Raw genomic sequence first — 26,697 nt, forward strand, 5'->3', positions numbered from 1 at the left:
CAGCAGCACATCTCTCTGGCATAGTGTCAATAGATTTCCTATTAACATTAATGTTATCCCATGCCTTCTGCAACTCAAACCAAAGGATGTACAATAGATCTGTCCAGTTTATTTTCCAACTCACCCCAAATTTGCTTGATGGGGCTGAGGTCCAGACTTTGAGGGGGCCAGTCCATCATTTTAAAAGCAGATTCCTTCTGTCACAGGTAGTTCCGGCAATAGAAGAATGTTTCGGGTCATTGTCCTCTTGGAAAATAAATCCAGGCACAAGAAGACGACTGCCGGATGGTACTCTGTGACTCGCCAGAATGTGGTGGTATGCTTTCTTATCCATGATGCCATCATATTTCACGAAGTCACCTGTTCCTGAAATTGAAATGGCAGCCCACACCATAATACCACCCCCTCTGTGTTTAACTGTCGGCAAGAGACACTCATTTTTATATCTCTCCCCCTCCCTCCATCGAATGTACATTTCTTCGCTTGTTGCCAAACTGTTCAAATTTGGACTCATCAGTCAGATGTCAGAAGCAGTTCATACCAATCTTCCTTTGTCCATTTCTTGTGTTCTTTTGCAAATTTCACTCTAGTTTTCACTTTCAGTACTGGTTTCTTTGCCAACAAGTCTTCTCGCAGTTTTCAACGCATAGTTCTTGAAGACACTGTTGCACCATCACTCATTGTGGTGTTGATCTCGTCACGCAGTTCTCGTTTGGTCCTTAAGACTGAGAATTTTGAGATGCTTCACTTGTCTGTCTGAAAGTTTCTTTTTTCTACCTCTCACCTGTCAGTCCTGGTGTGAATTGGTGGCATCATGGCGAACTTGAGTGTACTTTACAGTGCTTGGACTGCATCTCAAGTCCTTGGCTATGCAGCAGTAACTGCAGCCAGCATCAAAAAGGGCCTTGATTTGAATCCATTGCCACTCGTAATCTCCTTCTTCACCTTAGCCATGATCAAAGAGCAACATGTGCTTCAAGACTAGAGACTTTAAATTTATACCAATTGTTGGTGTGGACAAAACCCTGGTGTTACTAATCACTTAATGAGCAGGATGGGACTTGTACATTCAAAAGAATCACACAGCTGTGTCCTAAGACTCTTGCATCACCATCAATTTAACCATGATCACACCTGACAATGATTACACAAGTAATTTGGCTTCTTCTGTGAAGGAGCATGATTGTGTGACATTAACAGTGAAATAGGTCTAGCTTGTTTTTTGTGAGGAAGATGACCTAAATCTCTTTATGATGGCTCTATTCTATGGTTTATAGAGCATAATGATGACTTTGTAGATATTTAATTCGTTCTATGTGTATTTTAAGGGCCAATTTCACAAAAACCAAACAACAGAAACCTCTTAAATATGCCAAGTGTTCTAATAATTTTGGCCACCACTGAATATGCACTTCAGTGCACTTCAAGTGAAAAGTTATTCAAATAGCACCACCAGCTGGTAAGATAATAAATTGTCAGGTGTAAATCATTTACTCAAAAGGATAGAAAGTGAAACTTAAAGCTGATTTCGACGTTTCACAGGACACAGTTGCCTATTAGCCAATTGCAACACAGTACGGCAGGAATAGGACAAAGAACAAAAATGCGCTTCCTTTAAGAACAGAACTCAGACGCCATAACAGGGTGAATACTTTCCACTACAAACACAAAACAGAAGGGTTGTAATCTCTCATTCAAAGGGACACAGATTTGGTGAGTCTTGCTGTTAAAGGATAATTCACATATCAGAGCAAATGGCTGAGAAAATTGCTCTTGTTGAAAGTTTCCTGAGCTGCCACGTGTGTTCAGAGACTTTCAGAGATCCTGTGTCTCTGAGCTGCAACCACAGCTTCTGTTCAAGCTGCCTGCAGAAATTCTGGCAACAAGCTAAAAACAAAAACTGTCCCATTTGTAAAAGAAAATCCTCAAAAGATGAACCAGCATTAAATTTTACACTGAAGGAACTGGCTGACTCCTTTGCTGGGAGACAGAAGAATGATTCACCTGAGACAGCAAAAGAAAAGGAGAAAGAGGAGGTGGTGTGTGATAAACATCCAGATGTCTCTTATTGGTTCTGTGAGGATGAAGATAGAGCTGTGTGTCCTGTCTGTGAGTTTTCTCTCCACCAGAGTCACAAGGTGGTTCCTATAGAACAAGCAGTCAGTGAGCTGAAGGACCAGCTGAAATGTGACTTAAAGTCTCTGCAGGACAAGAGGGACAAATACAAACAAGTGGAGGAAACATACAATGAAGTGATTCAACACTCCAAGAAGCAGCTGTTGTCCACAGAGAGGCAGATCAGAGCAGAGTTCAACAAGCTCCAGCAGTTCCTGAAAGAGGAAGAGGAGTCCAGACTGGCAGCTCTGAGGGAGGAAGAGGAGCAGAAGAGGAAGACTATCAGCAGAGAGATGAAGATGATTGAGGAGCAGATCTCCTCTCTGTCACACAGTATCTGTTGAAGAAGAGCTGCAGAAACACAAGGTGCCATTCCTCAGCAGTTATAAAGCCACTCAGAGCAGAGCCAGAGTCCAGTGCTCACTGTCAGATCCACAGCTGGTCTCAGGAGCGCTGATAGATGTGGCCAAACACCTGGGCAACCTGTCCTTCAGAGTCTGGGAGAAGATGAAGGACAAGGTCCACTTCAGTCCTGTCATTCTGGACCCAAACACTGCAAGTCCCCGTCTCTATCTGTCTGATGATCTGACCAGTGTGAGACGTGGAGACACAAAGCAGCAGCTTCCTGACAATCCAGAGAGAAACACTGAGTATGCCACTGTTCTGGGCTCTGAGGGCTTCAGCTCAGGGAAACACAGCTGGGAGGTGGAGGTCGGAGACCATCCTGTCTGGCTTGTGGGTTTGGCTAAAGAGTCAGCTGACAGGAAGGGAGACATAGTATACACCAGAAGATGGAATCTGGTGTTTATCACATGACAGTGGAGAATACACTGATGTTGTTGATGAGACTGTTACAGTGAAGAAGAGTCTCCAGAGGATCAGAGTCCAGCTGGACTATGACAGGGGGGAGGTGTCCTTCTACGACCCTGAAGACATGACTCCCATCTGCACTCACAGAGACACTTTCACTGAGAAACTCTTCCCATATTTCAATATTGGAGCGGCTGGTGATGCTAAAACTGCTGATATCAAAATGTGTCACACTGAGATTTCTCTGTCATGTTCAGGGAGGGTGGTGAGCTCTCACTAACATATTTGGATGTTTTATAATGGTGGTGTTTTGTTGTCATTTACAGACAATTCCAGTTTGTTCTTTGTGGGTGAGAATCGTGTCATTTCAAAGTACATACAGAAAATGTAGAGATCCAGGTTCAAGAAAAAGAACAAGATTTGATCTCTTTCAGCAAATTACATGATGGAACACATTCCTTGCTTGTTCTTTTATATACAATATATTTCCAAAGCACAGAGTGAGAAACTTAAAGCACAAATGTAGGCAGAATTATGTGTGTAAACCATTCTTGGCAAAATGCTGTTTGTGGTGTAAATATGCAGCAAGAACGGGGATGAGTAGATTTCAGTTTCTTATTTTAACTTTTATCTCCAGATTTTCCCCAATGATGAGCAACAACCTTAAGTTTGCATTAAAAAAGCTTTAATTTTAAATCATATAACCACAGAAAGTCTTGTCTTAATAATGACCTCCTTGTGTTTCATAGTGACTGGTTTAGTGTCATAAATAAATGCTTCAGTTCCTTCAGTTGTTTTATGTGCAAACAAAACAGTTTAGCAGTGATGATGAAGATTAATTAATGATTTGCAGAATTACATTATATTCATTTTATGTCCATTTGTTGGTGTTTGTGTATCATTTTCATTTTCTTTAAGGTGGAGACAAAGTACACATTTTGTTTACAGGCTAGTGAATATTTGGATCACTTTATGTCACACTTGTTGCATGTGTAATATTGTTTCCTGCAAAGTGTCACTAATACCTTATCGTTGTTAAGGGTCTGGTAGTAAATGGGTATCTGGGAGACAATCACAAGTGACTGTGCCTCTTGATAGGTTGGTTCATTAAGAGTTTTTTATGTCATTATCTCAGAAAACAAACACACAAATTGAATTATTCAGCACTTAAGAGGCTGTCAGATATTTGTTGTTACTGAGGCATCTTCATGTTCATGATGTGGATAAAAATCACCACTAAATAAAATGTATTCTTCCATCTCTCATTCTTTCCTTTTCTCTTGGTGTTGGAAACAAACTCCACTCACCTGTTTAGTGAAATGTAGAAGTACATACGACACAAATAATAAATGAATACCTGTAAGAAAGAATATTGAAACAGTAAAGTTGTGGTGTGTCCACATGAACACACTGTAGAAGAAGTAGAGTGGTGAGTAAATGTACCATTAGCTGTCTTATGCTGCCCTCTGCTGGCTAAACATTGGTGCAGGATAAATATGGGAAACACTGATTCAATTATCACAATATGGTGCAAAAGGCAACCTTAAACAAATAATAAGCTACATATGAATCTGAAATGCTGAATATTTACAGCTCACATTGGTCCAGTATTTAAGAGTATAGACACAAAGTAACACGACCACACACAGACTGAGAAATGTACCCTGCCTTGTGCTGCCTTCAGGCCTCCAGTGCTAGCTTCAAATAGTGCTAACTGTTAGCTGGATTCACTTTATGTTTAGCAATAACTGCAATGTTTGGGACAAAACCATACAACCATCTAACCACAACAATGACAGATGCCAACTTACAGTTTGATGCACATACACGTGTCCACAGACAAAAGAAGCAGCGACCTGTCAGTAGTCAGCTCAACACTGTGGATCCTGCTGCACAGACCAGGTGCAAGATGGTTGAGTCCATTGCTGCCTCTGATAGGGGTGATATGGAATAGTCATCTGGCTTGATTGACCAATGTTGTGTTAATCATATACTATATTTTGGAAGACAAGCCCAGGGCTGTTTAAAATCAGTCCATGGGCCACAGTTGGCCCAGGGCCTGACTCTGGACATGGGTGTCCTAAGAGGTGATGTGGAGGCAGCCAGTTCAGCAGAGAGGTGTTGTTGCCCAGGGTGGATGGGCTCTTCCCAGTGAGAAACTATGATAAAGCGCCCTCTAGAGTGACCTTTCTGTGGAAAACATGACGCAGTACCAAACAGGCTGCCCTACATGCTAAAAAACTCTCTGAGGGTTGGTGCTCCTCCACATGCAGCTGGTACCCTTTTTATTTCTTTGTTCCTGCCCCTCAGACAGCCTGAGTCCACCACTGCCTCCAGATGACCTTCTGAGGTAACTGGGCAAAAGCAGCAGCCACATGTTCTGCTGTATCCTGAATCTTCTGTGTGAGGTTTAATGCTTTTCTCTGTTTTATATCAATGCCAACTGAATATTTTGGGGTTTTGGACTGCGAATCAGACAAAACAAGACATGTGAGGACGTCACCTTTCACTCTGAGAAACTGATGGAAACTGATGATTTTTCACTTTTTACTGATATTTTATAAAAGACAGAAATATTTAAAAAAGAAATGAAAAATGAAGGTCATGACATTAGTTTGATATGGTACAATAAAATCTTGATTTGTCAGTATTTAATTAGCTGGACCAGACATAAACAGACATTCCTATCTGGTTATTTCATATTGAAACAGGTTTTAAAAAAAAACAAACCAACAACCACCAACACAACTTCTCTGTGTGGATCTTTATTTCCTTTTCTTTGGACAAATAAAAGTCTTACTTTACAGTACTTTTACTTGTCGCGTACATTGTGATTTAATAAAGCTGCGATTTAATATTTTAAACACTGGTTGTAGAACACAATTTGACATGGTGATTATTTTCTAAAATAGTCTTTCTTTAAAGTAATGTATTAAATGTGTGTTTTCACCTCAGTAGTTCTGTCATGAAAGACATCAGTGCATTTAATTATGTATATTTTGGTTTTTTTTTCACTTAAAATAAACAGTTTTTATAAGGAACTATTTTACAGCTCTTGATGTTTATGGTCACTGTAAACTCTGTTGATTAATCAAATATCACCATCTGCTGGTCAGACAATGAAAATGTCAACTGGAAGTTATTTATGTCAAAGAATGGAAAGTGAAACTTAAAGCTGAATTCCTCATTGCTGAACGGAGCTGAGACGCCATTACAGGGTTACTCTGACAGGGATTAAAATCTCTCATTCAAAGGGACACAGATTTGGTGAGTCTTGCTGTTAAAGGATAATTCACATATCAGAGCAAATGGCTGAGAAAACTGCTCTTGTTGAAAGTTTCCTGAGCTGCCATGTGTGTTCAGAGACTTTCAGAGATCCTGTGTCTCTGAGCTGCAACCACAGCTTCTGTTCAAGCTGCCTGCAGAAATTCTGGCAACAAGCTAAAAACAAAAACTGTCCCATTTGTAAAAGAAAATCCTCAAAAGATGAACCAGCATTAAATTTTACACTGAAGGAACTGGCTGACTCCTTTGCTGGGAGACAGAAGAATGATTCACCTGAGACAGAAAAAGAAAAGGAGAAAGAGGAGGTGGTGTGTGATAAACATCCAGATGTCTCTTATTGGTTCTGTGAGGATGAAGATAGAGCTGTGTGTCCTGTCTGTGAGTTTCCTCTCCACCAGAGTCACAAGGTGGTTCCTATAGAACAAGCAGTCAGTGAGCTGAAGGACCAGCTGAAATGTGACTTAAAGTCTCTGCAGGACAAGAGGACAAATACAAACAAGTGGAGAAACATACAATGAAGTGATTCAACACTCCAAGAAGCAGCTGTTGTCCACAGAGAGGCAGATCAGAGCAGAGTTCAACAAGCTCCAGCAGTTCCTGGAAGAGGAAGAGGAGTCCAGACTGGCAGCTCTGAGGAGGAAGAGGAGCAGAAGAGGAAGACTCTCAGCAGAGAGATGAAGATGATTGAGGAGCAGATCTCCTCTCTGTCACACAGTATCTGTGCTGTTGAAGAAGAGCTGCAGAAACACGAGGTGCCATTCCTCAGCAGTTATAAAGCCACTCAGAGCAGAGCCAGAGTCCAGTGCTCACTGTCAGATCCACAGCTGGTCTCAGGAGCGCTGATAGATGTGGCCAAACACCTGGGCAACCTGTCCTTCAGAGTCTGGGAGAAGATGAAGGACAAGGTCCACTTCAGTCCTGTCATTCTGGACCCAAACACTGCAAAGTCTATTCTCTATCTGTCTGATGATCTGACCAGTGTGAGACGTGGAGACACAAAGCAGCAGCTTCCTGACAATCCAGAGAGACACACTGAGTATGCAGATGTTCTGGGCTCTGAGGGCTTCAGCTCAGGGAAACACAGCTGGGAGGTGGAGGTGGGAGACCATCCTCACTGGCTTGTGGGTTTGACTAAAGAGTCAGTTGACAGGAAGGGAGAGAACGATAGTACACCAGAAGATGGAATCTGGTGTTTATCACATCACAGTGGAGAATACACTGATGTTGTTGATGAGACTGTCACAGTGAAGAAGAGTCTCCAGAGGATCAGAGTCCAGCTGGACTATGACAGGGGGGAGGTGTCCTTCTACGACCCTGAAGACATGACTCCCATCTGCACTCACAGAGACACTTTCACTGAGAAACTCTTCCCATTTATCAATCTTGGAAAGGCTGGTGATGCTAAAACTGCTGATATCAAAATGTGTCACACTGAGATTTCTCTGTCATGTTCAGGGAGGGTGGTGAGCTCTCACTAACATATTTGGATGTTTTATAATGGTGGAGTTTTGTTGTCATTAACAGACAATTCCAGTTTGTTCTTTGTGGGTGAGAATCGTGTCATTTCAAAGTACATACAGAAAATGTAGAGATCCAGGTTCAAGAAAAAAACAAGATTTGATCTCTTTCAGCAAATTACATGATGGAACACATTCCTTGCTTGTTCTTTTATATACAATATATTTCCAAAGCACAGAGTGAGAAACTTAAAGCACAAATGTAGGCAGAATTATGTGTAAACCATTCTTGGCAAAATGCTGTTTGTGGTGTAAATATGCAGCAAGAACGGGGATGAGTAGATTTCAGTTTCTTATTTTAACTTTTATCTCCAGATTTTTTCCCCCAATGATGAGCAACAACCTTAAGTTTGCATTAAAAAAGCTTTAATTTTAAATCATATAACCACAGAAAGTCTTGTCTTAATAATGACCTCCTTGTGTTTCATAGTGACTGGTTTAGTGTCATAAATAAATGCTTCAGTTCCTTCAGTTGTTTTATGTGCAAACAAAACAGTTTAGCAGTGATGATGAAGATTAATTAATGATTTGCAGAATTACATTATATTCATTTTATGTCCATTTGTTGGTGTTTGTGTATCATTTTCATTTTCTTTAAGGTGGAGACAAAGTACACATTTTGTTTACAGGCTAGTGAGTATTTGGATCACTTTATGTCACACTTGTTGCATGTGTAATATTGTTTCCTGCAAAGTGTCACTAATACCTTATCGTTGTTAAGGGTCTGGTAGTAAATGGGTATCTGGGAGACAATCACAAGTGACTGTGCCTCTTGATAGGTTGGTTCATTAAGAGTTTTTTATGTCATTATCTCAGAAAACAAACACACAAATTGAATTATTCAGCACTTAAGAGGCTGTCAGATATTTGTTGTTACTGAGGCATCTTCATGTTCATGATGTGGATAAAAATCACCACTAAATAAAATGTATTCTTCCATCTCTCATTCTTTCCTTTTCTGTTGCTGTTGGAAACAAACTCCACTCACCCGTTTAGTGAAATGTAGAAGTACACACGACACAAATAATAAATGAATACCTGTAAGAAAGAATATTGAAACAGTAAAGTTGTGGCGTGTCCACATGAACACACTGTAGAAGAAGTAGAGTGGTGAGTAAATGTACCATTAACTGTCTTATGCTGCCCTCTGCTGGCTAAACATTGGTGCAGGATAAATATGGGAAACACTGATTCAATTATCACAATGTGGTGCAAAAGGCAACCTTAAAGAAATAATAAGCTACATATGAATCTGAAATGCTGAATATTTACAGCTCACATTGGTCCAGTATTTAAGAGTATAGACACAAAGTAACACGACCACACACAGACTGAGAAATGTACCTGCCTTGTGCTGCCTTCAGGCCTCCAGTGCTAGCTTCAAATAGTGCTAACTGTTAGCTGGATTCACTTTATGTTTAGTAATAACTGCAATGTTTGGGACAAAACCATACAACCATCTGACCACAACAATGACAGATGCCAACTTACAGTTTGATGCACACATACACGTGTCCACAGACAAAAGAAGCAGCGACCTGTCAGTAGTCAGCTCAACACTGTGGATCCTGCTGCACAGACCAGGTGCAAGATGGTTGAGTCCATTGCTGCCTCTGATAGGGGTGATATGGAATAGTCATCTGGCTTGATTGACCAATGTTGTGTTAATCATATACTATATTTTGGAAGACAAGCCCAGGGCCGTTTAAAATCAGTCCATGGGCCACAGTTGGCCCAGGGGCCTGACTCTGGACATGGGTGTCCTAAGAGGTGATGTGGAGGCAGCCAGTTCAGCAGAGAGGTGTTGTTGCCCAGGGTGGATGGGCTCTTCCCAGTGAGAAACTATGATAAAGCGCCCTCTAGAGTGACCTTTCTGTGGAGAAAACATGACGCAGTGTCAAACAGGCTGCCCTACATGCTAAAAAACTCTCTGAGGGTTGGTGCTCCTCCACATGCAGCTGGTACCCTTTTTATTTCTTTGTTCCTGCCCCTCAGACAGCCTGAGTCCACCACTGCCTCCAGATGACCTTCTGAGGTAACTGGGCAAAAGCAGCAGCCACATGTTCTGCTGTATCCTGAATCTTCTGTGTGAGGATTTAATGCTTTTCTCTGTTTTATATCAGTGCCAACTGAATGTTTTGGGGTTTTGGACTGCGAATCAGACAAAACAAGACATGTGAGGACGTCACCTTTCACTCTGAGAAACTGATGGAAACTGATGATTTTTCACTTTTTACTGATATTTTATAAAAGACAGAAATATTTAAAAAAGAAATGAAAAATGAAGGTCATGACATTAGTTTGATATGGTACAATAAAATCTTGATTTGTCAGTATTTAATTAGCTGGACCAGACATAAACAGACATTCCTATCTGGTTATTTCATATTGAAACAGGTTTAAAAAAAAAACAAACCAACAACCACCAACACAACTTCTCTGTGTGGATCTTTATTTCCTTTTCTTTGGACAAATAAAAGTCTTACTTTACAGTACTTTTACTTGTCGCGTACATTGTGATTTAATAAAGCTGCGATTTAATATTTTAAACACTGGTTGTAGAACACAATTTGACATGGTGATTATTTTCTAAAATAGTCTTTCTTTAAAGTAATGTATTAAATGTGTGTTTTCACCTCAGTAGTTCTGTCATGAAAGACATCAGTGCATTTAATTATGTATATTTTGTTTTGTTTTTTTCACTTAAAATAAACAGTTTTTATAAGGAACTATTTTACAGCTCTTCATGTTTATGGTCACTGTAAACTCTGTTGATTAATCAAATATCACCATCTGCTGGTCAGACAATGAAAATGTCAACTGGAAGTTATTTATGTCAAAGAATGGAAAGTGAAACTTAAAGCTGAATTCCTCATTGCTGAACGGAGCTGAGACGCCATTACAGGGTTACTCTGACGGGGATTAAAATCTCTCATTCAAAGGGACACAGATTTGGTGAGTCTTGCTGTTAAAGGATAATTCACATATCAGAGCAAATGGCTGAGAAAACTGCTCTTGTTGAAAGTTTCCTGAGCTGCCATGTGTGTTCAGAGACTTTCAGAGATCCTGTGTCTCTGAGCTGCAACCACAGCTTCTGTTCAAGCTGCCTGCAGAAATTCTGGCAACAAGCTAAAAACAAAAACTGTCCCATTTGTAAAAGAAAATCCTCAAAAGATGAACCAGCATTAAATTTTACACTGAAGGAACTGGCTGACTCCTTTGCTGGGAGACAGAAGAATGATTCACCTGAGACAGAAAAAGAAAAGGAGAAAGAGGAGGTGGTGTGTGATAAACATCCAGACGTCTCTTATTGGTTCTGTAAGGATGAAGATAGAGCTGTGTGTCCTGTCTGTGAGTTTTCTCTCCACCAGAGTCACAAGGTGGTTCCTATAGAACAAGCAGTCAGTGAGCTGAAGGACCAGCTGAAATGTGACTTAAAGTCTCTGCAGGACAAGAGGGACAAATACAAACAAGTGGAGGAAACATACAATGAAGTGATTCAACACTCCAAGAAGCAGCTGTTGTCCACAGAGAGGCAGATCAGAGCAGAGTTCAACAAGCTCCAGCAGTTCCTGAAAGAGGAAGAGGAGTCCAGACTGGCAGCTCTGAGGGAGGAAGAGGAGCAGAAGAGGAAGACTCTCAGCAGAGAGATGAAGATGATTGAGGAGCAGATCTCTCTGTCACACAGTATCTGTGCTGTTGAAGAAGAGCTGCAGAAACACGAGGTGCCATTCCTCAGCAGTTATAAAGCCACTCAGAGCAGAGCCAGAGTCCAGTGCTCACTGTCAGATCCACAGCTGGTCTCAGGAGCGCTGATAGATGTGGCCAAACACCTGGGCAACCTGTCCTTCAGAGTCTGGGAGAAGATGAAGGACAAGGTCCACTTCAGTCCTGTCATTCTGGACCCAAACACTGCAAACCCCCGTCTCTATCTGTCTGATGATCTGACCAGTGTGAGACGTGGAGACACAAACCAGCAGCTTCCTGACAATCCAGAGAGACACACCAGGTATCGCACTGTTCTGGGCTCTGAGGGCTTCAGCTCAGGGAAACACAGCTGGGAGGTGGAGGTGGGAGACCATCCTGTCTGGTTTGTGGGTTTGGCTAAAGAGTCAGTTGACAGGAAGAGAGAGACATCTGCTACACCAGAATATGGAACCTGGTGTTTAATCTACTACAGTGGAAAATACACTGATGGAGCTGGTGAGACTGTCACAGTGAAGAAGAGTCTCCAGAGGATCAGAGTCCAGCTGGACTATGACAGGGGGGAGGTGTCCTTCTATGACCCTGAAGACATGACTCACATCTGCACTCACAGAGACACTTTCACTGAGAAACTCTTCCCATTTTTCAATATTGGAGCGGCTGGTGATGCTAAAACTGCTGATATCAAAATGTGTCACACTGAGATTTCTCTGTCATGTTCAGGGAGGGTGGTGAGCTCTCACTAACATATTTGGATGTTTTATAATGGTGGTGTTTTGTTGTCATTAACAGACAATTCCAGTTTGTTCTTTGTGGGTGAGAATCGAAAAGCTGTGCAACAGGTTTGTCAAAGGACGTCATTGAGAAGTGACTTTCTCTCTGAACAGACTCATAAAACAGATGACTGTCACTGCAGCTCTGACACCTCACTGCATCTATTCAATCAAGAGACCAAATAAAGGCATGTTAGTCAGAGCCTGAAGAACATTTGGGTTATTAAAGGTGTGCTGCCATGTTAGAAGAGTTACAACAACATGCAAAAACTCACTGACTGTCATGTTGGCAGCTTTTGTTTCTCCGTCACAGATATGCCACAATCCTGTTGTGTATGATGAGAATGTTTACAGAACATTCAACTGGTAAACAACTTCTCTGCTACCTTAATATAATGTTTTCAAGTCTCAATGTGTTCCTGTCTACTGACTAACTGACTGTTGGAAGAATAACTGCTACAAGAAAAGATGCAGATGAAGATCTAAATGAAGAAAGAAAGAACATCTGGTTATTTTTGACTTCATGTTTAACTTTGAAAGAATAAAGTTTTGGCATTTTGACTTTCAGCAGATTGTAAAGACACTGACAAAACATGTATGCATTGTTTTTAATGAACAATGTGATGATTTATTTGTTTTGCAGTTGTTAATCTTATGTGAATGAATGGATTAGTAAATACTGACACGTTGGCAGAACAAGTTTCTTGTTACATGTTCCTGTTGGATGGAACATGTTAAAAAATGTTGTGTAACTGGTTTAGTGTCAGTCACACAGTTAAGCTGTTCACTTCCTTGTTTCGTGTTCATGGTGTTTATATGATTTGTAGAAATTAATTATTCATTACGTACACAAAAAAGTCAGTTTCCTTTCATTTTGTTTGCCTTCAGATGCATGTACAATGAATCTGTACTATACTAAATCACAAGTGAAATATTTGTCCTGAGAACATACTGACACCATCTGCTGGTGACTAAATGACACAGCAGCATTTCCTGCTGATAATTCAACCTGTAGCAGAGGCGTGTCCAAATGAAAGATTTCTAAATTGTTGATCAGAGCTGAGACGCTACTACAGGATGTGAGACCTCTGCATGCTGGACAACACGTTTGGAAGATTTTGAAAAACTTGGTGAGTCTTGCTGTTAAAGGATAATTCACATATCAGAGCAAATGGCTGAGAAAACTGCTCTTTTTGAAAGTTACCTGAGCTGCCATGTGTGTTCAGAGACTTTCAGAGATCCTGTGTCTCTGAGCTGCAACCACAGCTTCTGTTCAAGCTGCCTGCAGAAATTCTGGCAACAAGCTAAAAACAAAAACTGTCCCATTTGTAAAACAAAATCCTTGACAGATGAGCCAGCATTAAATTTTACACTGAAGGAACTGGCTGACTCCTTTGCTGGGAGACAGAAGAATGATTCACCTGAGACAGAAAAAGAAAAGGAGAAAGAGGAGGTGGTGTGTGATAAACATCCTGACGTCTCTTATTGGTTCTGTGAGGATGAAGATAGAGCTGTGTGTCCTGTCTGTGAGTTTTCTCTCCACCAGAGTCACAAGGTGGTTCCTATAGAACAAGCAGTCAGTGAGCTGAAGGACCAGCTGAAATGTGACTTAAAGTCTCTGCAGGACAAGAGGGACAAATACAAACAAGTGGAGGAAACATACAATGAAGTGATTGAACACTCCAAGAAGCAGCTGTTGTCCACAGAGAGGCAGATCAGAGCAGAGTTCAACAAGCTCCAGCAGTTCCTGAAAGAGGAAGAGGAGTCCAGACTGGCAGCTCTGAGGGAGGAAGAGGAGCAGAAGAGGAAGACTCTCAGCAGAGAGATGAAGATGATTGAGGAGCAGATCTCCTCTCTGTCACACAGTATCTGTGCTGTTGAAGAAGAGCTGCAGAAACACGAGGTGCCATTCCTCAGCAGTTATAAAGCCACTCAGAGCAGAGCCAGAGTCCAGTGCTCACTGTCAGATCCACAGCTGGTCTCAGGAGCGCTGATAGATGTGGCCAAACACCTGGGCAACCTGTCCTTCAGAGTCTGGGAGAAGATGAAGGACAAGGTCCACTTCAGTCCTGTCATTCTGGACCCAAACACTGCAAACCCCTGGCTCTGTCTGTCTGATGATCTGACCAGTGTGAGACGTGGAGACACAAAGCAGCAGCTTCCTGACAATCCAGAGAGACACACTGAGTATGCCACTGTTCTGGGCTCTGAGGGCTTCAGCTCAGGGAAACACAGCTGGGAGGTGGAGGTGGGAGACCATCCTGTCTGGATTATGGGTTTGGCTAAAGAGTCAGCTGACAGGAAGAGAGAGACATACTTTACACCAAAATATGGAATCCTGTGTTTATCACATGACAGTGGAAAATACACTGATGTTGTTGGTAAGACTGTCAAAGTGAAGAAGAGTCTCCAGAGGATCAGAGTCCAGCTGGACTATGACAGGGGGAAGGTGTCCTTCTACGACCCTGAAGACATGACTCCCATCTGCACTCACAGAGACACTTTCACTGAGAAACTCTTCCCATGGTTCAGTATTGGAGAGGCTGGTGATGCTAAAACTGCTGATATCAAAATGTGTCACACTGAGATTTCTCTGTCATGTTCAGGGAGGGTGGTGAGCTCTCACTAACATATTTGGATGTTTTATAATGGTGGTGTTTTGTTGTCATTAACAGACAATTCCAGTTTGTTCTTTGTGGGTGAGAATCGTGTCATTTCAAAGTACATACAGAAAATGTAGAGATCCAGGTTCAAGAAAAAAACAAGATTTGATCTCTTTCAGCAAATTACATGATGGAACACATTCCTTGCTTGTTCTTTTATATACAATATATTTCCAAAGCACAGAGTGAGAAACTTAAAGCACAAATGTAGGCAGAATTATGTGTGTAAACCATTCTTGGCAAAATGCTGTTTGTGGTGTAAATATGCAGCAAGAACGGGGATGAGTAGATTTCAGTTTCTTATTTTAACTTTTATCTCCAGATTTTCCCCCAATGATGAGCAACAACCTTAAGTTTGCATTAAAAAAGCTTTAATTTTAAATCATATAACCACAGAAAGTCTTGTCTTAATAATGACCTCCTTGTGTTTCATAGTGACTGGTTTAGTGTCATAAATAAATGCTTCAGTTCCTTCAGTTGTTTTATGTGCAAACAAAACAGTTTAGCAGTGATGATGAAGATTAATTAATGATTTGCAGAATTACATTATATTCATTTTATGTCCATTTGTTGGTGTTTGTGTATCATTTTCATTTTCTTTAAGGTGGAGACAAAGTACACATTTTGTTTACAGGCTAGTGAGTATTTGGATCACTTTATGTCACACTTGTTGCATGTGTAATATTGTTTCCTGCAAAGTGTCACTAATACCTTATCGTTAAGGGTCTGGTAGTAAATGGGGATCTGGGAGACAATCACAAGTGACTGTGCCTCTTGATAGGTTGGTTCATTAAGAGTTTTTTATGTCATTATCTCAGAAAACAAACACACAAATTGAATTATTCAGCACTTAAGAGGCTGTCAGATATTTGTTGTTACTGAGGCATCTTCATGTTCATGATGTGGATAAAAATCACCACTAAATAAAATGTATTCTTCCATCTCTCATTCTTTCCTTTTCTCTTGGTGTTGGAAACAAACTCCACTCACCTGTTTAGTGAAATGTAGAAGTACATACGACACAAATAATAAATGAATACCTGTAAGAAAGAATATTGAAACAGTAAAGTTGTGGTGTGTCCACATGAACACACTGTAGAAGAAGTAGAGTGGTGAGTAAATGTACCATTAACTGTCTTATGCTGCCCTCTGCTGGCTAAACATTGGTGCAGGATAAATATGGGAAACACTGATTCAATTATCACAATATGGTGCAAAAGGCAACCTTAAACAAATAATAAGCTACATATGAATCTGAAATGCTGAATATTTACAGCTCACATTGGTCCAGTATTTAAGAGTATAGACACAAAGTAACACGACCACACACAGACTGAGAAATGTACCCTGCCTTGTGCTGCCTTCAGGCCTCCAGTGCTAGCTTCAAATAGTGCTAACTGTTAGCTGGATTCACTTTATGTTTAGCAATAACTGCAATGTTTGGGACAAAACCATACAACCATCTAACCACAACAATGACAGATGCCAACTTACAGTTTGATGCACATACACGTGTCCACAGACAAAAGAAGCAGCGACCTGTCAGTAGTCAGCTCAACACTGTGGATCCTGCTGCACAGACCAGGTGCAAGATGGTTGAGTCCATTGCTGCCTCTGATAGGGGTGATATGGAATAGTCATCTGGCTTGATTGACCAATGTTGTGTTAATCATATACTATATTTTGGAAGACAAGCCCAGGGCTGTTTAAAATCAGTCCATGGGCCACAGTTGGCCCAGGGGCCTGACTCTGGACATGGGTGTCCTAAGAGGTGATGTGGAGGCAGCCAGTTCAGCAGAGAGGTGTTGTTGCCCAGGGTGGATGGGCTCTTCCCAGTGAGAAACTATGATAAAGCGCCCTCTAGAGTGACCTTTCTGTGGAGAAAACATGACGCAGTACCAAACAGGCTGCCCTACATGCTAAAAAACTCTCTGAGGGTTGGTGCTCCTCCACATGCAGCTGGTACCCTTTTTATTTCTTTGTTCCTGCCCCTCAGACAGCCTGAGTCCACCACTGCCTCCAGATGACCTTCTGAGGTAACTGGGCAAAAGCAGCAGCCACATGTTCTGCTGTATCCTGAATCTTCTGTGTGAGGGTTTAATGCTTTTCTCTGTTTTATATCAATGCCAACTGAATATTTTGGGGTTTTGGACTGCGAATCAGACAAAACAAGACATGTGAGGACGTCACCTTTCACTCTGAGAAACTGATGGAAACTGATGATTTTTCACTTTTTACTGATATTTTATAAAAGACAGAAATATTTAAAAAAGAAATGAAAAATGAAGGTCATGACATTAGTTTGATATGGTACAATAAAATCTTGATTTGTCAGTATTTAATTAGCTGGACCAGACATAAACAGACATTCCTATCTGGTTATTTCATATTGAAACAGGTTTAAAAAAAAAACAAACCAACAACCACCAACACAACTTCTCTGTGTGGATCTTTATTTCCTTTTCTTTGGACAAATAAAAGTCTTACTTTACAGTACTTTTACTTGTCGCGTACATTGTGATTTAATAAAGCTGCGATTTAATATTTTAAACACTGGTTGTAGAACACAATTTGACATGGTGATTATTTTCTAAAATAGTCTTTCTTTAAAGTAATGTATTAAATGTGTGTTTTCACCTCAGTAGTTCTGTCATGAAAGACATCAGTGCATTTAATTATGTATATTTTGTTTTTGTTTTTTTCACTTAAAATAAACAGTTTTTATAAGGAACTATTTTACAGCTCTTGATGTTTATGGTCACTGTAAACTCTGTTGATTAATCAAATATCACCATCTGCTGGTCAGACAATGAAAATGTCAACTGGAAGTTATTTATGTCAAAGAATGGAAAGTGAAACTTAAAGCTGAATTCCTCATTGCTGAACGGAGCTGAGACGCCATTACAGGGTTACTCTGACGGGGATTAAAATCTCTCATTCAAAGGGACACAGATTTGGTGAGTCTTGCTGTTAAAGGATAATTCACATATCAGAGCAAATGGCTGAGAAAACTGCTCTTGTTGAAAGTTTCCTGAGCTGCCATGTGTGTTCAGAGACTTTCAGAGATCCTGTGTCTCTGAGCTGCAACCACAGCTTCTGTTCAAGCTGCCTGCAGAAATTCTGGGAACAAGCTAAAAACAAAAACTGTCCCATTTGTAAAAGAAAATCCTCAAAAGATGAACCAGCATTAAATTTTACACTGAAGGAACTGGCTGACTCCTTTGCTGGGAGACAGAAGAATGATTCACCTGAGACAGCAAAAGAAAAGGAGAAAGAGGAGGTGGTGTGTGATAAACATCCTGACGTCTCTTATTGGTTCTGTGAGGATGAAGATAGAGCTGTGTGTCCTGTCTGTGAGTTTTCTCTCCACCAGAGTCACAAGGTGGTTCCTATAGAACAAGCAGTCAGTGAGCTGAAGGACCAGCTGAAATGTGACTTAAAGTCTCTGCAGGACAAGAGGGACAAATACAAACAAGTGGAGGAAACATACAATGAAGTGATTCAACACTCCAAGAAGCAGCTGTTGTCCACAGAGAGGCAGATCAGAGCAGAGTTCAACAAGCTCCAGCAGTTCCTGAAAGAGGAAGAGGAGTCCAGACTGGCAGCTCTGAGGGAGGAAGAGGAGCAGAAGAGGAAGACTCTCAGCAGAGAGATGAAGATGATTGAGGAGCAGATCTCCTCTCTGTCACACAGTATCTGTGCTGTTGAAGAAGAGCTGCAGAAACACGAGGTGCCATTCCTCAGCAGTTATAAAGCCACTCAGAGCAGAGCCAGAGTCCAGTGCTCACTGTCAGATCCACAGCTGGTCTCAGGAGCGCTGATAGATGTGGCCAAACACCTGGGCAACCTGTCCTTCAGAGTCTGGGAGAAGATGAAGGACAAGGTCCACTTCAGTCCTGTCATTCTGGACCCAAACACTGCAAAGTCTATTCTCTATCTGTCTGATGATCTGACCAGTGTGAGACGTGGAGACACAAAGCAGCAGCTTCCTGACAATCCAGAGAGACACACTGAGTATGCAGATGTTCTGGGCTCTGAGGGCTTCAGCTCAGGGAAACACAGCTGGGAGGTGGAGGTGGGAGACCATCCTCACTGGCTTGTGGGTTTGACTAAAGAGTCAGTTGACAGGAAGGGAGAGAACGATAGTATACCAGAAGATGGAATCTGGTGTTTATCACATCACAGTGGAGAATACACTGATGTTGTTGATGAGACTGTCACAGTGAAGAAGAGTCTCCAGAGGATCAGAGTCCAGCTGGACTATGACAGGGGGGAGGTGTCCTTCTACGACCCTGAAGACATGACTCCCATCTGCACTCACAGAGACACTTTCACTGAGAAACTCTTCCCATTTATCAATTGGAAAGGCTGGTGATGCTAAAACTGCTGATATCAAAATGTGTCACACTGAGATTTCTCTGTCATGTTCAGGAGGGTGGTGAGCTCTCACTAACATATTTGGATGTTTTATAATGGTGGAGTTTTGTTGTCATTAACAGACAATTCCAGTTTGTTCTTTGTGGGTGAGAATCGTGTCATTTCAAAGTACATACAGAAAATGTAGAGATCCAGGTTCAAGAAAAACAAGATTTGATCTCTTTCAGCAAATTACATGATGGAACACACATTCCTGCTTGTTTCTTTTATATACAATATATTTCCAAAGCACAGAGTGAGAAACTTAAAGCACAAATGTAGGCAGAATTATGTGTGTAAACCATTCTTGGCAAAATGCTGTTTGTGGTGTAAATATGCAGCAAGAACGGGGATGAGTAGATTTCAGTTTCTTATTTTAACTTTTATCTCCAGATTTTTTCCCCCAATGATGAGCAACAACCTTAAGTTTGCATTAAAAAAGCTTTAATTTTAAATCATATAACCACAGAAAGTCTTGTCTTAATAATGACCTCCTTGTGTTTCATAGTGACTGGTTTAGTGTCATAAATAAATGCTTCAGTTCCTTCAGTTGTTTTATGTGCAAACAAAACAGTTTAGCAGTGATGATGAAGATTAATTAATGATTTGCAGAATTACATTATATTCATTTTATGTCCATTTGTTGGTGTTTGTGTATCATTTTCATTTTCTTTAAGGTGGAGACAAAGTACACATTTTGTTTACAGGCTAGTGAGTATTTGGATCACTTTATGTCACACTTGTTGCATGTGTAATATTGTTTCCTGCAAAGTGTCACTAATACCTTATCGTTGTTAAGGGTCTGGTAGTAAATGGGTATCTGGGAGACAATCACAAGTGACTGTGCCTCTTGATAGGTTGGTTCATTAAGAGTTTTTTATGTCATTATCTCAGAAAACAAACACACAAATTGAATTATTCAGCACTTAAGAGGCTGTCAGATATTTGTTGTTACTGAGGCATCTTCATGTTCATGATGTGGATAAAAATCACCACTAAATAAAATGTATTCTTCCATCTCTCATTCTTTCCTTTTCTGTTGCTGTTGGAAACAAACTCCACTCACCTGTTTAGTGAAATGTAGAAGTACATACGACACAAATAATAAATGAATACCTGTAAGAAAGAATATTGAAACAGTAAAGTTGTGGTGTGTCCACATGAACACACTGTAGAAGAAGTAGAGTGGTGAGTAAATGTACCATTAGCTGTCTTATGCTGCCCTCTGCTGGCTAAACATTGGTGCAGGATAAATATGGGAAACACTGATTCAATTATCACAATGTGGTGCAAAAGGCAACCTTAAACAAATAATAAGCTACATATGAATCTGAAATGCTGAATATTTACAGCTCACATTGGTCCAGTATTTAAGAGTATAGACACAAAGTAACACGACCACACACAGACTGAGAAATGTACCCTGCCTTGTGCTGCCTTCAGGCCTCCAGTGCTAGCTTCAAATAGTGCTAACTGTTAGCTGGATTCACTTTATGTTTAGCAATAACTGCAATGTTTGGGACAAAACCATACAACCATCTGACCACAACAATGACAGATGCCAACTTACAGTTTGATGCACACATACACGTGTCCACAGACAAAAGAAGCAGCGACCTGTCAGTAGTCAGCTCAACACTGTGGATCCTGCTGCACAGACCAGGTGCAAGATGGTTGAGTCCATTGCTGCCTCTGATAGGGTGATATGGAATAGTCATCTGGCTTGATTGACCAATGTTGTGTTAATCATATACTATATTTTGGAAGACAAGCCCAGGGCTGTTTAAAATCAGTCCATGGGCCACAGTTGGCCCAGGGGCCTGACTCTGGACATGGGTGTCCTAAGAGGTGATGTGGAGGCAGCCAGTTCAGCAGAGAGGTGTTGTTGCCCAGGGTGGATGGGCTCTTCCCAGTGAGAAACTATGATAAAGCGCCCTCTAGAGTGACCTTTCTGTGGAGAAAACATGACGCAGTACCAAACAGGCTGCCCTACATGCTAAAAAACTCTCTGAGGGTTGGTGCTCCTCCACATGCAGCTGGTACCCTTTTTATTTCTTTGTTCCTGCCCCTCAGACAGCCTGAGTCCACCACTGCCTCCAGATGACCTTCTGAGGTAACTGGGCAAAAGCAGCAGCCACATGTTCTGCTGTATCCTGAATCTTCTGTGTGAGGATTTAATGCTTTTCTCTGTTTTATATCAATGCCAACTGAATATTTTGGGGTTTTGGACTGCGAATCAGACAAAACAAGACATGTGAGGACGTCACCTTTCACTCTGAGAAACTGATGGAAACTGATGATTTTTCACTTTTTACTGATATTTTATAAAAGACAGAAATATTTAAAAAAGAAATGAAAAATGAAGGTCATGACATTAGTTTGATATGGTACAATAAAATCTTGATTTGTCAGTATTTAATTAGCTGGACCAGACATAAACAGACATTCCTATCTGGTTATTTCATATTTAAAAAGGTTTAAAAAAAACAAACCAACAACCACCAACACAACTTCTCTGTGTGGATCTTTATTTCCTTTTCTTTGGACAAATAAAAGTCTTACTTTACAGTACTTTTACTTGTCGCGTACATTGTGATTTAATAAAGCTGCGATTTAATATTTTAAACACTGGTTGTAGAACACAATTTGACATGGTGATTATTTTCTAAAATAGTCTTTCTTTAAAGTAATGTATTAAATGTGTGTTTTCACCTCAGTAGTTATGTCATGAAAGACATCAGTGCATTTAATTATGTATATTTTGTTTTTTTTTTCACTTAAAATAAACAGTTTTTATAAGGAACTATTTTACAGCTCTTGATGTTTATGGTCACTGTAAACTCTGTTGATTAATCAAATATCACCATCTGCTGGTCAGACAATGAAAATGTCAACTGGAAGTTATTTATGTCAAAGAATGGAAAGTGAAACTTAAAGCTGAATTCCTCATTGCTGAACGGAGCTGAGACGCCATTACAGGGTTACTCTGACGGGATTAAAATCTCTCATTCAAAGGGACACAGATTTGGTGAGTCTTGCTGTTAAAGGATAATTCACATATCAGAGCAAATGGCTGAGAAAACTGCTCTTGTTGAAAGTTTCCTGAGCTGCCATGTGTGTTCAGAGACTTTCAGAGATCCTGTGTCTCTGAGCTGCAACCACAGCTTCTGTTCAAGCTGCCTGCAGAAATTCTGGCAACAAGCTAAAAACAAAAACTGTCCCATTTGTAAAAGAAAATCCTCAAAAGATGAACCAGCATTAAATTTTACACTGAAGGAACTGGCTGACTCCTTTGCTGGGAGACAGAAGAATGATTCACCTGAGACAGAAAAAGAAAAGGAGAAAGAGGAGGTGGTGTGTGATAAACATCCAGACGTCTCTTATTGGTTCTGTAAGGATGAAGATAGAGCTGTGTGTCCTGTCTGTGAGTTTCCTCTCCACCAGAGTCACAAGGTGGTTCCTATAGAACAAGCAGTCAGTGAGCTGAAGGACCAGCTGAAATGTGACTTAAAGTCTCTGCAGGACAAGAGGGACAAATACAAACAAGTGGAGGAAACATACAATGAAGTGATTGAACACTCCAAGAAGCAGCTGTTGTCCACAGAGAGGCAGATCAGAGCAGAGTTCAACAAGCTCCAGCAGTTCCTGAAAGAGGAAGAGGAGTCCAGACTGGCAGCTCTGAGGGAGGAAGAGGAGCAGAAGAGGAAGACTATCAGCAGAGAGATGAAGATGATTGAGGAGCAGATCTCCTCTCTGTCACACAGTATCTGTGCTGTTGAAGAAGAGCTGCAGAAACACGAGGTGCCATTCCTCAGCAGTTATAAAGCCACTCAGAGCAGAGCCAGAGTCCAGTGCTCACTGTCAGATCCACAGCTGGTCTCAGGAGCGCTGATAGATGTGGCCAAACACCTGGGCAACCTGTCCTTCAGAGTCTGGGAGAAGATGAAGGACAAGGTCCACTTCAGTCCTGTCATTCTGGACCCAAACACTGCAAAGTCTATTCTCTATCTGTCTGATGATCTGACCAGTGTGAGACGTGGAGACACAAAGCAGCAGCTTCCTGACAATCCAGAGAGACACACTGAGTATGCAGATGTTCTGGGCTCTGAGGGCTTCAGCTCAGGGAAACACAGCTGGGAGGTGGAGGTCGGAGACCATCCTGTCTGGCTTGTGGGTTTGGCTAAAGAGTCAGCTGACAGGAAGGGAGAGAACGATAGTATACCAGAAGATGGAATCTGGTGTTTATCACATGACAGTGGAGAATACACTGATGTTGTTGATGAGACTGTCACAGTGAAGAAGAGTCTCCAGAGGATCAGAGTCCAGCTGGACTATGACAGGGGGGAGGTGTCCTTCTACGACCCTGAAGACATGACTCCCATCTGCACTCACAGAGACACTTTCACTGAGAAACTCTTCCCATTTATCAATCTTGGAAAGGCTGGTGATGCTAAAACTGCTGATATCAAAATGTGTCACACTGAGATTTCTCTGTCATGTTCAGGGAGGGTGGTGAGCTCTCAGTAACATATTTGGATGTTTTATAATGGTGGTGTTTTGTTGTCATTAACAGACAATTCCAGTTTGTTCTTTGTGGGTGAGAATCGTGTCATTTCAAAGGACATACAGAAATGTAGAGATCCAGGTTCAAGAAAAAAACAAGATTTGATCTCTTTCAGCAAATTACATGATGGAACACATTCCTTGCTTGTTCTTTTATATACAATATATTTCCAAAGCACAGAGTGAGAAACTTAAAGCACAAATGTAGGCAGAATTATGTGTGTAAGCCATTCTTGGCAAAATGCTGTTTGTGGTGTAAATATGCAGCAAGAACGGGGATGAGTAGATTTCAGTTTCTTATTTTAAACTTTGTGTACTCAAAGTACACATCAAATAAAATTTCTCCAAACACGTTTCTTGTTATTTTAGGTAGTTATTATCACGCTAATGTATGTTCAAGTGTCCATTTCCCCCGATAAGTTGGTTTTAATTCGTTATTTGATTCTATAAACAGTCTGACCATCTCGAGCTTTTATTTTGGTACTTCCGGTGACCGGCAGTGTGAATTTGCATATTAGCTAAATATTTAGTTTCACCCAAAACATTTAGATTTAACATTTAGATTTAGATTTAGATTTAATATTCAGATTTAACATTTATATTTATATTTAGCATTTAGATTTAACATTTAGATTTAGATTTAGATTTAGATTTAATATTTAGATTTAACATTTAGATTTAGATTTAGATTTAGCATTTAGATTTAGATTTAATATTTAGATTTAACATTTAACATTTAGGTGCCACATTTAATATTTAGATTTAACTATTTAATATATTTCTAAGTTAACAAATATTGCTGTAAATGTGGTAAAAGGTGACGTTAAAAAAATCACAATACTTTTTTAAACATTGTTTGAAGCTAAATGTGGCAAAATGTTGATGTTATTTTCAGCGTGAGACACTTTACAAACGGCACCCCATAAGCAACAACCTTAAGTTTGCATTAAAAAGGCTTTAATTTTAAATCATATAACCACAGAAAGTCTTGTCTTAATAATGACCTCCTTGTGTTTCATAGTGACTCGTTTAGTGTCATAAATAAATGCTTCAGTTCCTTCAGTTGTTTTATGTGCAAACAAAACAGTTTAGCAGTGATGATGAAGATTAATTAATGATTTGCAGAATTACATTATATTCATTTTATGTCCATTTGTTGGTGTTTGTGTATCATTTTCATTTTCTTTAAGGTGGAGACAAAGTACACATTTTGTTTACAGGCTAGTGAGTATTTGGATCACTTTATGTCACACTTGTTGCATGTGTAATATTGTTTCCTGCAAAGTGTCACTAATACCTTATCGTTGTTAAGGGTCTGGTAGTAAATGGGTATCTGGGAGACAATCACAAGTGACTGTGCCTCTTGATAGGTTGGTTCATTAAGAGTTTTTTATGTCATTATCTCAGAAAACAAACACACAAATTGAATTATTCAGCACTTAAAAGGCTGTCAGATATTTGTTGTTACTGAGGCATCTTCATGTTCATGATGTGGATAAAAATCACCACTAAATAAAATGTATTCTTCCATCTCTCATTCTTTCCTTTTCTGTTGGTGTTGGAAACAAACTCCACTCACCTGTTTAGTGAAATGTAGAAGTACACACGACACAAATAATAAATGAATACCTGTAAGAAAGAATATTGAAACAGTAAAGTTGTGGCGTGTCCACATGAACACACTGTAGAAGAAGTAGAGTGGTGAGTAAATGTACCATTAGCTGTCTTATGCTGCCCTCTGCTGGCTAAACATTGGTGCAGGATAAATATGGGGAAACACTGATTCAATTATCACAATGTGGTGCAAAAGGCAACCTTAAAGAAATAATAAGCTACATATGAATCTGAAATGCTGAATATTTACAGCTCACATTGGTCCAGTATTTAAGAGTATAGACACAAAGTAACACGACCACACACAGACTGAGAAATGTACCCTGCCTTGTGCTGCCTTCAGGCCTCCAGTGCTAGCTTCAAATAGTGCTAACTGTTAGCTGGATTCACTTTATGTTTAGCAATAACTGCAATGTTTGGGACAAAACCATACAACCATCTAACCACAACAATGACAGATGCCAACTTACAGTTTGATGCACACATACACGTGTCCACAGACAAAAGAAGCAGCGACCTGTCAGTAGTCAGCTCAACACTGTGGATCCTGCTGCACAGACCAGGTGCAAGATGGTTGAGTCCATTGCTGCCTCTGATAGGGGTAATATGGAATAGTCATCTGGCTTGATTGACCAATATTGTGTTAATCATATAGTATATTTTTGGAAGACAAGCCGAGGGCCGTTTAAAATCAGTGCATGGGCCACAGTTGGCCCAGGGGCCTGACTCTGGACATGGGTGTCCTAAGAGGTGATGTAGAGGCAGCCAGTTCAGCACAGAGGTGTTATTGCCCAGGGTGGATGGGCTCTTCCCAAAACATGTTCAGACACTGGTGGACTCAGGGGCCCAATGTGCAAGAAAACATGAGAAAGCGCCCTCTAGGGTGACCTTCCTGTGGAGAACACTATTTTACAGCACTTCATGTTTATGGTCACTGTAAAATCTGTTGATTAATGAAATATCACCATCTGCTGGTCAGACAATGAAAATGTCAACTGGAATTATTTACATCACAGAATGGAAAGTGAAACTTAAAGATGAATTCCTCATTCCTGAACGGAGCTGAGACGCCATTACAGGGTTACTCTGACAGGGATTAAAATCTCTCATTCAAAGGGACACAGATTTGGTGAGTCTTGCTGTTAAAGGATAATTCACATATCAGAGCAAATGGCTGAGAAAACTGCTCTTCTTGAAAGTTTCCTGAGCTGCCATGTGTGTTCAGAGACTTTGAGA

General features: G+C 40.5%; 2 protein-coding genes across 15 annotated transcripts in view; both read left to right on the forward strand.

Annotated features, from left to right (window-relative positions):
• Positions 1-1,593: 1,593 nt before the first annotated feature.
• The window catches only part of LOC125890096 (zinc-binding protein A33-like), a 33,465-nt gene continuing 8,361 nt past the window's right edge, over positions 1,594-26,697 (forward strand). For 2 of the 14 annotated variants that reach the window (XM_049578570.1, XM_049578561.1), the window contains exons 1-2: positions 12,876-14,447; positions 23,425-23,631. In XM_049578570.1, the coding sequence (XP_049434527.1) occupies positions 13,377-14,447; positions 23,425-23,631 (1,278 nt within the window). In that variant the 5' untranslated portion in view covers positions 12,876-13,376. Of the gene's footprint in view, positions 2,037-6,114; positions 6,618-12,874; positions 14,448-17,726; positions 19,145-22,281; positions 23,924-26,697 lie in introns of those variants that run through there. The other 12 variants (XM_049578560.1, XM_049578563.1, XM_049578566.1 and 9 more) reach the window with 12 other exon arrangements.
• LOC125890097 (zinc-binding protein A33-like) lies at positions 10,574-12,793 on the forward strand. The gene has a single exon (XM_049578572.1). It carries the CDS (start codon positions 10,724-10,726, stop codon positions 12,176-12,178), a length of 1,455 nt encoding a protein of 484 aa, XP_049434529.1. The 5' UTR covers positions 10,574-10,723; the 3' UTR covers positions 12,179-12,793.

The sequence above is a fragment of the Epinephelus fuscoguttatus genome, linkage group LG6 (genome assembly GCF_011397635.1).
Source record: "Epinephelus fuscoguttatus linkage group LG6, E.fuscoguttatus.final_Chr_v1".
In the NCBI taxonomy this organism is placed as follows: domain Eukaryota; kingdom Metazoa; phylum Chordata; class Actinopteri; order Perciformes; family Serranidae; genus Epinephelus; species Epinephelus fuscoguttatus.

Bases quoted from the DNA above. Each gene is read 5' to 3' on its own strand.
- LOC125890097 (XM_049578572.1), top strand. From the start codon at position 10,724: ATGGCTGAGAAAACTGCTCTTGTTGAAAGTTTCCTGAGCTGCCATGTG.